Source organism: Cynara cardunculus, assembly GCF_001531365.2.
Source record: "Cynara cardunculus var. scolymus isolate 2C chromosome LG 13, CcrdV1, whole genome shotgun sequence".
Taxonomy (NCBI): Eukaryota; Viridiplantae; Streptophyta; class Magnoliopsida; order Asterales; family Asteraceae; genus Cynara; species Cynara cardunculus.
Genome location: NC_037540.1, coordinates 38,635,177 through 38,651,842, shown reverse-complemented (window position 1 = coordinate 38,651,842; position 16,666 = coordinate 38,635,177). Strand labels below are relative to the sequence as shown.

General features: G+C 36.2%; 1 protein-coding gene and 1 pseudogene across 1 annotated transcript; one reads left to right on the top strand and one right to left on the bottom strand.

Annotated features, from left to right (window-relative positions):
* Positions 1 to 252: 252 nt before the first annotated feature.
* LOC112525213 (malonyl-coenzyme A:anthocyanin 3-O-glucoside-6''-O-malonyltransferase-like) lies at positions 253 to 1,744 on the bottom strand. The gene has a single exon (XM_025135236.1). It carries the CDS (start codon positions 1,740 to 1,742, stop codon positions 369 to 371), a length of 1,374 nt encoding a protein of 457 aa, XP_024991004.1. The 5' UTR covers positions 1,743 to 1,744; the 3' UTR covers positions 253 to 368.
* A 7,903-nt stretch (positions 1,745 to 9,647) lies between these two features.
* Positions 9,648 to 15,789, top strand: LOC112525031 (annotated as a pseudogene).
* The last annotated feature ends 877 nt before the right edge of the window (positions 15,790 to 16,666 follow it).

The window sequence follows — 16,666 nt, the reverse complement described above, 5'->3', positions numbered from 1 at the left end:
MATTCCACCTAAACGRAAGGGCGGCRCSGGTAAAGGCAAGAAGAAATAAGTAGTTTGCGTTGTTTGATCTACACATTCAAATGGGTTTGATTCTACGTAGTGGTCTTTAAGTTGATACATTACTCTTCGATTATACATCTTGTATGATTAACTTATCATAATTCAAACTAAGAACTTGGAACTGACATTGAAACCGAAAATCAACGTGGACCCTCATAGTGGAGGAGCAGAAAATTAAATGCCACACAACAAAGATCGAACCAAAGGTTTGCAACAAAAAGAAAAGCGAATCAATGAGAACGATGACACAAAAGAGAGGTAAAGGAGAGATTTCCGATTAACATAATAATCAAAACAGAAGAATCTAATTAAAGATATGCTTCTAATCCTTCGTGGAAGATATGAACGAAAGCTTCCATCTCCATAGCCGAAAGACACACGCCGATCTCCAGATCTTCCTTTGATTCTTTACATGTGCTTAGAGATATGGAATTGTTATAATCGATTGAAATTGTTTCGTGTTTCTTAGGCTTACCCCATCCGAAATCGATGTCATAGAATTTGAGTTTGGGTGTTCCGGCAACTCCCATCGTTGTCGTTGGCATCCCGTTAGATAACAAATCGTCAATCATCGCAAAAATATCTTTCACGATTCCATCCTTATGGGTCAACAACTCATGTAGATTCTCTCCAAGCAATTTTGCAGCAGTCACGAATCCATCCTTTCCGGTTAAAAGAGTCCTTTTTGCCATCACCGCACACCCCCCAACACAGTTGCCGAAGTAGGCTGCCGGGATCGGCGGATCCATACGTGCCCTACAATCCACAGCGAAACCAAATAGCTCCAGTTCGTCGTTGCGTGATTTTGCGATGCAACTCCAGATATACCCACATGCTACAGTAAAAGATGATACATATTCTAATGTTGGCAAATTAGTAGAAACCCGTTTCTTCATCCGATTGATTGTAGTTCGTGTCAAGACAAGCGTGGCTCGAACTTTATCAGTCGGTCCAGAAAGGTTTTGAGGTCGATACTCTTCGTTAAAAGCTTCAACGTTGACCCGCTTTAGATAACTTTCGTCTAGTTTCTGGTTTTGAACCACTCTATCATATAAGGGTAAAGTTCCATTAGCTAGAAATGATTCATCTGTACCAGATCTCGCAATCTTTGTCCACGCCTTCAAGAAACCGAACCGAGTGGTAGCATCACCGAGGGCATGGAGATTTGTCATTCCTATAGAGATTCCATGGTTTGGAAAAAGCGTCACTTGAATTGAAAAAACTGGGATCGATACATAATCTGATACCTTAACAGCCGGTCCAAGAGACGGTATAAGATGATAAAACTTATCGCAATCTCGAGGATGGTTTCCTGTTAGATCGTCGAAATCAAGATTACATTCTGCAACGGTAACGGCGATCGAATCGCCTTCTCCATAACGTATTTCGGGTTTTCGAGTTGGAGTGGGAAATATGATCAAGTTGCCGGCGAAAGGGAAGAAATGTTGAAGGGTGATTGATAACGAGCGTTTAAGATTGGGAACAATGATTTCAGTGAACCGAGCCTTAGTGAGTGGAAGGTCATAGAAGAAAAGATGGTGAACCGGAGGAGAGTTTAGCCAATATATGTCAAAGAAAGTGAGTGGTAAAGAGTTGTCGCCGACGGTGGCAGGCGGTGGCGATACTTGGGAATGTTCAAGAACAGACAAGATGGGAAGGGAATTAGTCATCTCATGCGACATCATTGAAAACATCAAGATGGAATCAAAATTCCATTGTCTGCAACATCGAGGATAATTATTAGATGGTTTTTTTAAGGGGAAATTACTTAAATAACAATTTCCTCCTTTTCTCGGTTTATCAAAATATCGCTATCTCCATAGTATCTACATCTACAATACTACGAACCTGGTTAAAAGACAGAAAAAAAAAAACCAGATTCAACCCGAGTACGTAACTGCGACGATTAGGTCCGCAATTACGACCAAGTACGCAATTACAACGGTGCCACTTGCTAACCTGGTGGTATTTGAATGTTTTTTTTGTCTTTTAACCAAGTCTGCAATATTGCGGATGTGAATTTTGCAGACATACTGACATTGGATAAACCCGGAGAAGTATAGCTAGAAAACCAATTTAAATGAATGGAATAACTATTTTAATCAATTTTCTTTTTTAAAGGGTTTTCAACAAAAATAGCCAATCAACTTGGCCTTTCTTATTTTTCAACCATTTCTTGACTTTTTAAATTTATAATTTTTTTATGCAAAAAAACTTATATATACATATGCATAACTATTGATTTTCGATAAAATATAATCCTTGTGAAATACGTGATATCTACATTCATTTCTTGAAAGTGTAGGTTTTTTGCATCACTTCTTTTTTCTCTTTTATTAGTGTTCTTTTGTTAATTTAAACTTCAAATAACATCTACAATAAAAAAAACTGAGGCCACTACAACAAAATAGATCTACAGCAAAGACAAAAGTCGTTGCTGTAGGTTCAAATGTCGTCACTAAAGACCAGCTGCTACAACGGTCATTTCTATTGGTTCCGTCGTTGTTGTCTTGTTGTCGAAAGTAGCAATTGCAACGACATTTTAATTCTTTTTTTAATTCACTGTTTTTCAATTTCCAAATAATTAATTAAACTCTATTTCAACAATGCATCATCATTCTAGAATAAATATTTTTTTTCCAACCTACAACTTTAAAAATAGAAAAAAACGTTTTAATAACTAAAATATAAGAAAACGTTTTTTTTTTCAACAATTCGTTTAAAAAGGAGGAAAAACATTTTTAACTTCTAAAAAAGTAATTAGATCCCATGACAACGACATGTCGTATTTCTATGATAAAACAGGTTTTTCGTATTTTCCTTTAAACAAAGAAAAGATTTTTTAATTTTACGAAAAACATTTCAAGTCTATTGCAACAAAACGTCGTCACAGACTCACAGTAGAGTTTTCATTCTCTTGAAAATTAAAATTTTTGATAGTGATAAGATGTCGTCGCCATAAATGTCTACACCAACAAACTGAGAGTCGTACCTATAGTCGTACCTATGGACTTTACTGTCGAGTCCTGCTACACTTTATTTGTGGGTCGAAGTTTATGTTAGTGGTGGTATTCGATCGGGAAGAGGAAGCCATGTCGGACGAAGTTCCGACCCAGCCCCAATCATTGAGGCTCAACCAATTTATCATAGTTAACAACAATTTGTCCTTCATAATCAACCTCTATTTTTTGATCAACGACAATGTCTGCCTATTTATCAAAGCCAACATCAATTTGTCCCTTAGAATCAACCTCTATTTTTTGAACAACAACAATTTCTACCTCAAGAAGAGGTGTCATATGTGCCTCGGTTTCACTACAAGAAACAGAGGCGACAATCACGACCAAATTCGTAGCAAATCCGTAGCTGAAAGTCAAATCCTTGACAAACTCGTAGTTAATCAGTTGGTTGCAAAAAATTTGCTTGAATTTAACGATGGAACTTTAATATTAGCAATAGAAAATCCCGTCGCACATCTGTAGCAAAATGGTGGTTTATAAGCTTTATTATTTTCCTCTTTTCAAGTAAAAGTCCACTAAAAAGGATGCATTTGCTACGGATTAGCTAGGGAACGTATTTACTAGATAGGGAATGTATTTGCTACAGATTAGCTAGAGAACATATTAGCTAAGGATTATCTACGGAACATATTTTCTACAGATTGGCTAGGGAAAGTATTACCTACGAATTAGCTAGGGAACGTCTTCGCTACGGATTTGTTGTTTAACGTATTTGCTACGTATTAATTAGGGAACGTATCCCTTACGAATTAGCTAGTGAAAAATTAGGTAACGATAAACTATGGATTATTGAGGGATTCGATTTTCCAAGCCGTAACTAATTCGTCACTGAATCTGTATTTAAAAAAAATGAGTTAAGAAGTTTCTATTTTCATGTATAAAATGTAGTATCGTGCATATGCATTACAAAATATTTAAGAAACAGAAATCTAAATTCATTACACTTCAGTATTGTATCTATCCAAAAATAGTTTGTGCTCGACATATAGAGGACCTAAGAGGTTAGGTAGAGGGCATTTGGACCAAATTTACGGACAAGAGCGCCCAATGTTGCCTGCATCGATTGTGTGATCTTATCTAAATTTGCGGCCCTTTCCTCGTGCTCGACATCCTTGGCCACAAATTATTTTGTGGTTCGCTCTAGCTCTTCCCTTGCCTGTCTCTCAGACTTGAGGGCTTCTTGTAATTCGATTACCTACAATTATTAAACATGGACATAATGAGTAAGTTGTCAGTGAAATATGTATAGCAAGACAATCTTCAACTAAACCACAAACATACTTCCAGCAATAACCCTTCTCCACAAAAAAAATCCTCCGACAATGATTGATTAAACAACGTGCTGATATCAATGCTAGAAATGGATGAAGTACTCATCATCGTAAAAGACTGATCAAACGATATGCTGAAGTAATATAGGCGATTGTTCTTCTAAGGTTGAAGTTGCTCCCATGCATCTTTATCTCCGATAGATCAGGTATCCGGGTTTGGATACTTCTCCAATATTTTATGCTCGTACTTTCCTACAATTTACAAAATAAAGTGAAAAAATTAGAATTTTTTTAAAATTTCGGCAGTATAACGACTGTTAGCTGAACATTTCCAAATTGTTCATAACTTGTTTTTATCATATATATATATATATATATATATATATGTATATGTGTGTATAAACCTAACATCTGCCCAACAATGACAGTCAATTAATATGTACAAATACGAAAGTGAAGGAGAACTTATGCTCAAAATAGGTATATATATATATATATACACACACACACAAACACAAGCAGACACGGGTGATAAAGAGACTTTCTAATTTCTTGAAGTTGAATAGAATATTAGACAAGTTAGCTTGAGCAGGATGTAAGTTAGGCGGCTAGACTGTTTAATACACTAAGATAATATTTAACTAATAGTCGTTTAAAACTAAGTACAAATTCTATATTAATCGGATTTTTATACACAAGTTATAAAAGATAAAATTAAAAAGTGAAATATATTGTGTTTGTACTTATATTCACTTCTACAAACACATCCTGTGAAGAGTGTTCCCTACGCTTCAGTCATATGTCATGTAATGTACTAGACAGGAGGTCTCGTATGCCCTAAGCATGATGATCAAATATCAGTCAAATCTAGGTGATACTCACTGGGTAACAGTGAATAACATCCTGAAGTATACGAGAAGAACTAATGATATTTTCTTATTATACGGAGGTTAGAAAAAAAGATCTATGTATCCCAGGATATATAAATATATATAGAGAGGGGGGGGGGAGGTGTTACCTTTTGTTAACCAATTCATTTGTGTTAACTATACAAACTCTTTGGACCAATAGGAATCCATCTAGTACCATGGTTCATAGCTTCTTGTATAATTAATGAGTGAGGGCAAAATAGTAAGGTTATGTTTTGTATTATCAATGTGTTCTAATTTATATTGATTGTTCTTGTTCATAAAAAGAATGTTCACATGTTCAACTTCCCTCATTCCCATTCAGGTTCCAATATATTAATGAGTTGAACAAAATTTCATTGTTCATAAGTGAACGTATTTCCATAAGTGTACAATCTTCATTGTCTTTTAAAATATGAAAAGATAGAACAACCAAGTGAACTTTTGTGAACATATGTGAATATTCAAGCAATGCACATAACACACTTCAACATACATGAACATCCAAACACACTAGGAATATTTGAATACAATCACATTGTTCATAAGTGAGCTCATGCTCATATAGAAGAGGGCATAGCCCATGCGTAAATTATTGTTCATAATGATGTAGATTTTTTTATTAATGGCAATGGTTTAATGTTCATATAAACATTAATATACACATTGGCAGTTAAAAAACATCCACATATTTATGAATTTTCTTCAATAATACCCTTGTTCTTGTATGTTAATCTTAGATGATAACATATTTTTTGTGTGTGTGTGTGTGTATATATATATATATATATAGAGAGAGAGAGAGAGAGAGAGGAGGTTTACTTTGCAAACTACGTTTGTTGTACAAACCGTACAAACCTCATACAACCAATCATAATTTTTCATTTTGTTTATTTTTTTGTAATTATGAGGGGTTGATTAATCATTTTTATTGTGGAGGGTGTTAATCATGGATATTATCATCTTCATTATTTTAATTTTAGGGAAATACATAAAACAGTTTTATTAAAATTTCATTAAGTATTATATGAAACAATTTCATAACCATACATGAAACAACTTCATAAAAAAAAAATATTTTATGAAACAATTTCACAAGATTAAACAATTTCACGAAAAAATGTCATAAGATTAAACAATGAAATCGACGGATGAAGGTGATTTGTACGGATTGTACAAATTGGGTGGTTTGAATTTGATCACTCATCTCTCTCTCTCTCTCTCTATATATATATATACACACACACACACATATACATATATATACAACATGCTAGAGTCTAGACTGACTGTGATGAGTTTAAATCGTAGTAGGGATATGTATTTGTGTTAAACGGTGGTGTTGTGAGCTGGGAAAGCTGCAAGTAAAGTACGTTAGTAGATTCAACTATAAAATCAGAGTACATTGCAGCATCAGACGCCACAAAAGAAGCTGTTTAGATGAAGAAATTTATCTCAGACCTAGGAGCGCTTCTTAGCATGTATGACCGTGTCGATATCTATTGCGACAATTAGGGTGCCATAGCTCAATCGAAAGAACCAATGCCACATCAGGGATCTAGGCATATTTTGAAATGGTACCACCTGATTCGAGAGATAATTGATCGAGGTGACATGAAGATATGAAAAGTTTGATTTAAAGATAATCCCGCAGATCCTCTAACCAAGCCTTTGTGTCAAAGAAAGCATGATGCTCACACTTGTTCGATAGGCTTTTGGTTTTGTAATACATTGATCTGATATGTGCTTTTAATAAACTTTAAATTTATTTGAAGAATAAAAATAGTTATATTTCCATTTGTTATGCATATTAGATATGAGTATTTTTATTAAACATTTATGTGTTCATTATTATCATGATTAGGAAATCCTTAAATAAATATGACAATCATATAATTTAGATTGTCTTTGATCGTTAATTACTAGGGGGATGGTAATAAATATAGATCATTGTGAATTTTGGTCATGGTCTAAGTTGGAAGTGCACTAGGTGCAACCGGAGTCACTTGCGCTTGTCAGGCACAAACGTTGGACATGACTCATATAGTCAAGATCACGTCATAGATTGGTGTCATCAGGCGAGTCTTGAAATGGTGAGCACTCTTATCTCAGACTTGAGACATGTATTAGAACCCAATGCATAAGGATTGTTGTACTTTGGTATATTCTAACATTACCTTTAACCGAGTAATCATAAGAGTTATATTCAATATAACATGAATTGTGCGTGATTCGTGTACATGCAATATGAGATTAGCTCCTCTCAAGATGAGAGATATTTTTGGGCCCTCAAATGACATAGTTTAATTTACACGGGCATGTACAAATGGATTAGTTAAACAAACAGTACTTGTCTAATCAAAATATGTTGAGATTGAGAAACATAATTTTGAACTATAAAGGATGAGATAGATCTATACCTTAGTTTAAAACAAATTATTATGAAGCAAAAGGATAACGAATGATTTTCCCATTTGACTGATTGGATCAACCAGGTTGCTCAAGGAAAAACATATTTACATAGCCTTGGGGGCGGTGACATGTTGCTAGACGCTTACCACTGTCTGTGTTACTGTATATCATATAGAAGTGGGAAAATGTAGGTTATTATTTTAAAGTTTAAGATAATTACTAAACCATATCTGACTATGTATGTTCTTTGTGTTTCGCTTGTGTGTGCGTGTGAGTGAGTGAGTGAGAGAGAGAGAGAGAAAAAAAGAGAGATGGGAGTAGGTGGATCAAACGCAAAAGGATGCATGGAGATGGTGCAGATGGTGAAACAAGCAAGAACACATGGAAGGAGACGAAGGTGATCTGATGAGAAGTATTAGGTACAGGGTTAAAAAGGTAATTTGGTTTTCAAAGCTGATAAGTTGTTTTTGATAAGCCAGAAATAAGTAACTTATCAAAAACTCCATGTTACTGGTTTAGCACACGTATAAGCATTTTTATTTTTTCCCCATCCAAATACTAAAAAGTATTTGTTACCGCTACCACATCGAAATAAGTCAATGATCAGTTTAAATAAGCAATTCCGAACACCCCTTACTCTACATAGTATAATGAAACAAATGTAATAATATTTTTTGAAAAATGTAAAGGTGGGGATAATATATAGGCGTGGGAATTGAATTAGCCATAGAAGAAAACCGTTCACGTTTAAGGAGCTTAGAAATATTTATTTAATTATTTCGAAAAGAAAAGATGAATGTAGTAAAAATAACATTTTTATTTATTATCTTGTATAATCTATACTATATTATAAAATATTTAATAAAAATTTTTAGAACCAATTTTTATGTATAAAGTACTGTTTGTTGATGCATATTACTTAAAATTCAAGATTACAAGTTGATTGTGCATAGGTACAACTTATTAAAGCTTCATATTCGAATTTGTATAACTAACTGCGGATAAACATAATCAAATACATGATAAACATTATTTTAAATATAAAAAATCTAAAATATAATTAAGATAATCATTGAGTTCTAACAGAATACGTAATTATTATCTTAAAGAAATTATTTTATCAAACCACAAATAAATTAGTTTGTTTTTAAAATTCAATTAAATTATAATAAAAAAATTGAATTAAAGAAACTACACAAAAAAGAGAACTTTTAAATAGCTAATTTGATACTAATATCGTTTATTTTTATCAAAATTTTATAATATCTTCAAATTTATATTTCATTCAAAAATAAAAACATTTTATTTTTTTAAAACCACATAAAATCGTATTATAACATTGATAGACCCAAAATATAAAGCGAAACATTAAAATTAAGATGTATCTCGTTGCATTGCACGAGTACCTTCCAGTAAAAACAAAATAAGAGGAAGCTACGGTGCAAACAACGATAATCACCATACCGTTTATTGGTAAGCATGGGAATAAGCCTTGTCTTATTTGAGAATCCGGTGTATACGTGTTTTAAAGGAGTCCGGACCTCTGAAAATTAAAAATTCAGAAAGAAGATGGGGCCAAGTAATGTGATTCCCGACTCGTTCCATCTCTTATATTATGTTTATTATATATTTGTTATGAAATATATTGTATATTTATATTATACTTTATTTATAAATAATGAGGTTAAGATTTACAAAACATGTTTTGACATTTCTTCTGATATACATCTTTTCTAAACTATTCTATTTTTTTGGACGAAAAACATAAAAAAATAAAAAACGTTTAATTAAATAATTACGTATGATATCGTGGATTTTGTTTACATATGAAATTTTGATATTTCATAAAATCACAATATTGGAAATATGAGTTGTAAGCACGAATTATTATGGATATATGAAGTGTGGTGTTTAATACATTTGATATAAAACTCATTCTGGTTTATTTGTGTAAAACTCATTCTAGTTTGGATAGCATGGCTTCCTCTCCCATCCTTATGGTTCTTCAACAGTCCCACGTATCGCCACCAACGGCCACGGTAGCCGACGGTTCTCTGTCACTCACCTTCTTCGACATCTTTTGACTAACTATGCCTCCGGTTCACAATCTCTACTTCTATGAACTCCCAGCTGTCACTAAAACCCACTTCACTGAAACTATTGTTCCCAATCTCAAACAATCCTTATCAATCACACTTCAACATTTCTTCCCTTTTTCAGGAAACTTGATCGTATTCCCTACTCCTGCTAGAAAACCCGAAATCCGTTATGTTGACGGTGACTCAGTTGGGTTCACAATTGCATAGTCTACTCTTGATTTCAACGATCTTACCGGAAACCATCCTCGAGACTGTGATAAGTTTTATCATCTTATACCCATATTGCCGGACTCTGCAAAAGAATCCGACCATGTAAAGATTCTGGTGTTCTCCGTTCAAGTGACGTTCTTTCCAAACTCCGGTATCTCCATCGGAATGACCAATCATCATAGCCTCTGCGATGCCAGCACTCGATTTTGTTTCTTGAAGGCATGGACGTCGATCGCTAGAACTGGTTCAGATGAGTCGTTTCTAGCTAATGGAACTTTGTGCTTTTTCGATAGAGTTGTAAACTACCCGAAAATAGATGAAATTTATCTAAAGAACTTAGAGGTTGAAACTACTTTTAATAAAGAATATCAGCTTCCAAGACTTTGTGGACCGACTGATAAAGTTCGAGCCACGTTTATCTTGACGCGAACTGTTTTAAATCGAATGAAGAAATGGGTTTCAACCCAACTGCGAACATTACCATACGTATCATCTTTTACCGTTGCATGTGGTTATATCTGGAGTTGCATCGCCAAATCAAAGAACGACGAGCTACAAATCTTTGGTTTCACCATCGACTGTAGAGCACGTACTGATCCACCGATCCCTGCAGCTTCTTTTGGGAACTGTGTGACGTTATGTACGGCGATAGCAAAAACCCCGATTTTAACTGGAAAAGAAGGATTCCTGACTGCCACAAAATTGCTTGGAGAGAATTTGCACAAGATTTTGACCGATAAAGATCTTGAAATTCAATGGTACCAAATTTGGTGGTATATTTTATTATCATCATTGACAAAGAAGACAATGATATAAATACAAGGAATATAGAAAAAATAAGGAAGGCCCTAAAAATAGAAGATAATATTAATCTAGGAGATAAGTGATCTAAGAGATAATATTAATCTAGGAGATAAGGAATGGATTTAAAGGAATCCTTTACTCCCCCTCAAGGTGGAGCATGTAAATCTTTCATGCCCAACTTGTCGAGTAGGCATCGTAATTGTTGCGCTCCCAACGCCTTTGTGAATAAGTCCGCGATCTGCATTTTGGAATTAATGTGCATGGGTTGAATTTCTTGTATCTCTACTCTTTCTCGAACAAAATAGCAGTCCATTTCAACATGTTCAGTTCGTTCATGAAACACCAAGTTATTAGCAATGTGTCGGGCTGCTTGGTTATCATAAAACAAAGGTGTTGGACCGGTGGGATTTATTTCTAGCTCCTTGAGGAGCCAACGCATCCATAAGATCTCGCTAACTGTGGAAGCCATGACTCTATATTCTGCCTCCGCCGAAGAGCGGGATACCATAGACTGCTTCTTAGATTTCCATGATATAGGAGCACCACCTAAAAGAAGAAGATACCCCGTTCTGGATCGCCTGGTATAGGGACAACCGAGCCAGTCACAATAAGCAACGAGTTCGGTGCCACTGTTTTGTGGTAGCAAAATGCCTTGTCCTGGGGTAGCTCTAAGATATCGTAAAACTCTAGTTGCTGCATCCATATGGTTTTGTCGTGGATCGACGACAAATTGACTTAGAACGTTTACAGAGTACGCAATGTCCGGTCTAGTAGCCTGCAAGTACAACAATCTTCCTACCATTCGTCGGTATTGGTTAGCATCGACTTGTGGCTCCTCGTCACCTTTATCCAACTTCAAGTCTTGCTCCATGGGAAAGGTACTGGGTCGACAACCTTGCATCCCGAAATCTTCCAAAATGTCTAAAGTATATTTCCTTTGACTGAAGACAAGTCCATCGCGCGTTCGCGCTACTTCAATTCCAAGGAAATACTTTAGCTCACCAAGATCTTTAATGCTAAATTTCTCGTCAAGATGGGTCTTGGTTTGTTGTATTTTTAAGGGATCATTCCCCACAATGATAACATCATCTACATAGATGAGGGCTGCCACAAAGGTGTTTTGTTGTTTGTATGTGAAAAGAGAATGATCCGCCTTAGATTGTTTGAAACCAAGTGCAAGCAGAACGGTAGTGAACTTTTGATACCAATTTCTTGAGGCTTGTTTTAAGCCGTACAGAGACTTTCGGAGTCGACAAACCCGGGTTTCATTTTCCTTGAAGAAGCCTTGTGGAATTTTCATGTAAACTTCTTCGTTTAAATCTCCATGTAAGAACGCGTTATTTACGTCGAGCTGGTGAACAATCCAATCTCTTTTGGAAGCCACATCTAGTAACGTTCTAACAGTAACCAACTTTGCAACCGGGGCAAAAGTGTCATGAAAATCTACTCCCTCCATTTGCGTGAACCCTTTGGCAACAAGACGGGCTTTGTATCTCTCGATTTCTCCGTTGGGCTTGTATTTTATCTTGTAGACCCACTTGGAGTCTATGGCATGTTTCCCTTCAGGTAACATTTCGAGAGTCCATGTCCCATTTTCTTCAAACGCTCGTATCTCTTTCTTCATGGCTTCTTTCCATTTATCATCCTGCATGGCTTGTTTGAAGGATTTTGGCTCATCATTTGAAGTGATGGCCGCTAGAAACGCCTTGTGAGAATTAGAGAACTTATCATATGAAAGGAAATTAGCGATAGGGTGTACCGTTGAGGTTCCTTGATTAGGTGCGGGTTGTGCATGGTCGACCGATGGGGGGAGCTTCATAATGAAATTGTTAAGATGCTTTGGCTGTGTGATATTTCTTCTGGTCCTAGTCTCCACGGTTTCGGTGCTCGTTTCTTCATTTGGTACCTGGTAGGCCGGTTCTTCATTTGGGAAGGTGGTTGCTGGAGGTTCTTGACTCAAGTCTTCCGGTGAGCCATGATCAATGTTCTCATCCAATGAGCTTTCGACATGATTTCCAACAGCTGGGCTTTGATCAAAATTTTCAGCCAGATCTTCAATTTGGATGGATCCGTGAGATCTCCCATTTTGTTCGGATTGAAAAGTTTCCTTGACTAGCCCATTGGAAAAGATATCACCCTCATTCATTGTGTTGTCATTTTGTGAAGTGGTAGCAAAAAGGTAGTCTTCTTCACAAAGTTTAACATCTCTAGAAACTATTATTTTTGTGCTTTCTAGGTCATAAATTTTATACCCTTTTGTGTCTTGGGGATAACCCAAAAAAACCCCAGGTCTCCCCTTTGCTTTGAACTTGTCTCCTCTCGTCTCATTGTTTCTAAAATAAGCGAGACAACCAAAAACCCTCATATGTTCGTACTCCGATTTTTGGTTAAACATTAATTCATACGGGGTTTTATTGTCAATAGCTCTAGAGGGCAATTGATTGATAATGTAAGCAGCCGTTAGAACACATTCCCCCCAAATAAATTTAGGCAGACTTGCGTCAAGTTTTAATGCCCGAGCCGTTTCAAGAAGAAGTCTATGCTTACGTTCCACCACCCCGTTTTGTTGGGGGGGGGGGGTGTGGGCAAGTAGTTTCAAGTAAAATTCCCTTTTGAGCATAAAAATCAGCCATAAGACTTGATGTGAACTCGCCCATTGTCACATCTGATCCTCTTGATGGGTTTTCCGAATTGTACTTCCACCATTTTATGAAAATTGATTAAACATTTGCTAGCTTCGTGTTTATGTTTAATGAGAAAAACCCATACAGATCTACTAAAATCATCTACAATGGTGAGAAAATAATTTGCTCGAGAATAAGGAGTGTGATATTTACCCCAAATGTCACAATGTATCAACTCGAAACAATTTTTCGTCTTGATAGTGCTAATGGGAAAAGGTGATCTCGTGTGTTTTGCTTTCGCACAAGAATCACAAATTTTATTTTTACCCTTAAAAGAAAAACTCTTAAGAAAATCTACTTGAGCAAGTTTATTTTCGAATGCATGTCCCAATCTTTTGTGCCATGTATCAACGTTCGTCATCATTGCCTTGCCCGCACCAATCAACAGTACAGACCTCTTGTGCAATTACCCGCACCAATCAAGTCCCTCGAGCGCAACCCCTGCATAACACAAAAGTCAGGAAAGAAGGTCACTACACATTGCAGTTAAAAGCCGGAACATGTAGGACCCCTCTTATTTTGGCTCCTCCTGGTAGAGTGTAATCACCTCTTCCCTCGACAGGAATGGCTTTACCATTTGGCATAATAACAAGGACTTCACAAGGAACTTTTCTTTTATTATCAAGGATGTCGGTTCTGTAGGTTATGTGTTCGGTAGCCCCCGAGTCCACAACCCAATCCCCGTCTTGGTTTAACTTACTTGCCATGTTAGCTTCTGGTTGCACTTCTTTCTTGGTGACATTGTTGAAGTTTGCAAAATACTTCAAGAAGGCTTCATATTGTTCATTAGTGAGGCCGGGTATGTGACTTGACTTGGTTTCGATGCATGCTGCCCTTGCTTTTCCTTTGTCACCCTTTGTTTTTCCTGGCCACCATTCCGGATACCCTATGCTCTTGAAACACCCGTCTCGATTGTGCCCGTTTTTGCCACAAAAACTGTAGTTTTCCACCTCTTCACCCCGTTTTGCTCCCCTTTGATTGTACCTGTCTCGTTGTTGATTCTGGCCACCTTCATGTCGCGTGGGTACGTAGGCCTTAAAAGAAGCAGCGTCTGATGAGGCTTTCTTATCGGCTGAGATGCTTCTTTGTCGTTCGTCTTCTGCGACAAGGTGGTAGGCTGTTCCCAAAGCCGGTATCGGTTGCATTGCCAGGATCTGTGTTTTAATTACTGTGAATTCAGCATCTAGACCCATTATGAATTCATATAACTTTTCTTTTTCTTGATGCTCGGTCAATCGCTTTTTAAGCCCACAGGTGCACCCGTGGCAAGTGCAATGGGGTGTGGGTAGGACAGATTGACTTTCATCCCAGAGACCTCGAAGCTTCATGTAATAAGTTGATACAGAGGTTCCATCTTGCTGTGTAGAGATGATTTGTTGTTTCAATTCATACGCCCTAGGTGCACTTTCCTTGCCAAACCTTTCACGAAGATCAGACCAGATTTCTGAAGCCGTGTTCGCATACTTCACACTACTTCGTATGTTCTTTTCCATGGCCGTGGTGAGCCATCCCTTCACCATAGCATCACATCGCATCCATGCCATGTGATTAGACGACATCTTCTCGGGCTTCTTAATAGTGCCATAGATGAACCCTACTTTGTTTTTGGCGAATAGAAAGTTCAGCGTCTCCTGTGACCAATCACCATAATTGTTGTATGTGAGAACGTCATTGACGTGCATTTGCCTAGGGTAATCCGAGGCATGTATGTAATAGGGAGAGTTCGAGTTAGAGGCCCTCTCGTCACCCCCTTCCTTCGGGTCCTTCTCGGTAGACATGGTGGCTGCCGATTAGGTTTTGATAATTCTCTTAGAACCGCTCTGACACCATCTAGAAATTCAATGGTACCAAATTTGGTGGTATATTTTATTATCATCATTGACAAAGAAGACAATGATATAAATACAAGGAATATAGAAAAAATAAGGAAGGCCCTAAAAAATAGGAGATAATATTAATCTAGGAGATAAGTGATCTAAGAGATAATATTAATCTAGGAGATAAGTGATATAAGAGATAATATTAATCTAGGAGATAAGGAATGGATTTAAAGGAATCCTTTAAAAGATGGAGTCGTGACAGAGAAATGGCCGCTTGAAGGGTTATTATCAGAAGGAATGCCAATGACAGCAATGGGGGTTGCGGGAACACCAAAGTTGAAATTTTACGAAATGGATTTCGGATGGGGGAAGCCCAGAAAGCATGAAACGATTTCGATCAATTATAGTGATTTCATATCTCTGAGTGCCTGTAAAGAATCCAATGAAGATATGGAGACTTTTGTTCCCATCTTTGAGAAGGGATTAGAAGCCTACGTTTAGGTTCAATCCCATTGCCTTTTGTTGCCGAAATTTACAGGAAAAATCCAATCAACAAGTAAGGTTACACTTTTTATTTCTAGTCTGTTTTTTTTTATTTAAAAAAATTCTTATTAGCTTTTTATGTCTGATTGGTTAAAAAATAAGGTCATTTAGATGGGAAGGCAAAAATACTTTTGAGCATTTTGACGAGCTAAATTTTTTTTTATCTAATGGATAAAAAACACGGAATTTGAACTACCTTTAGTAGATGGCTGACAAAAACCACAAACGTTCATCTACATTTATCAACCTTCATCTAAACCTTTACTTACGTTCAGTACTTTTACATTTCTTCAATTATTTTCATATGCATTAAGTTGTTTAAGTTGCATTGATGGTAATAGAAATAAGTAAATGAAGGTAGATGAAGATTTCTGAATACAAATGGACAAAGATAGATGAAGATTTTTGTTTTCACGTTCTCACCAAGAAATTCATCATCACAAGAACCCGACAATTATTTTGCCAGTATAATTCTTTTATAGAAATTAGTCAGTAATATTAACATTAACGATGGATCACCAACAACCTTTTTTTCTTAAATGAATGCAGTCCTTATGAGCAGATTGTATCCATTGAGTAAATATAGGTTCGATTGAGATTTGCTTCTCCGGCTAATTATTTCGATTAAGGTTACATATCAATTCATATCGGGAATCTAAACATAAAATAGTTGTTAGAGGTATAAACATGTAAAGAGAGAAACGAGTACATATACACCATCCATATTCATGTAATTTAGTATGTTTTTAAATGTGTAACATCAATTTTTATAATTACTATTTATATACGTATAATTTACTTACATTTTTAAAAATGATTCCCCACTATAACATTT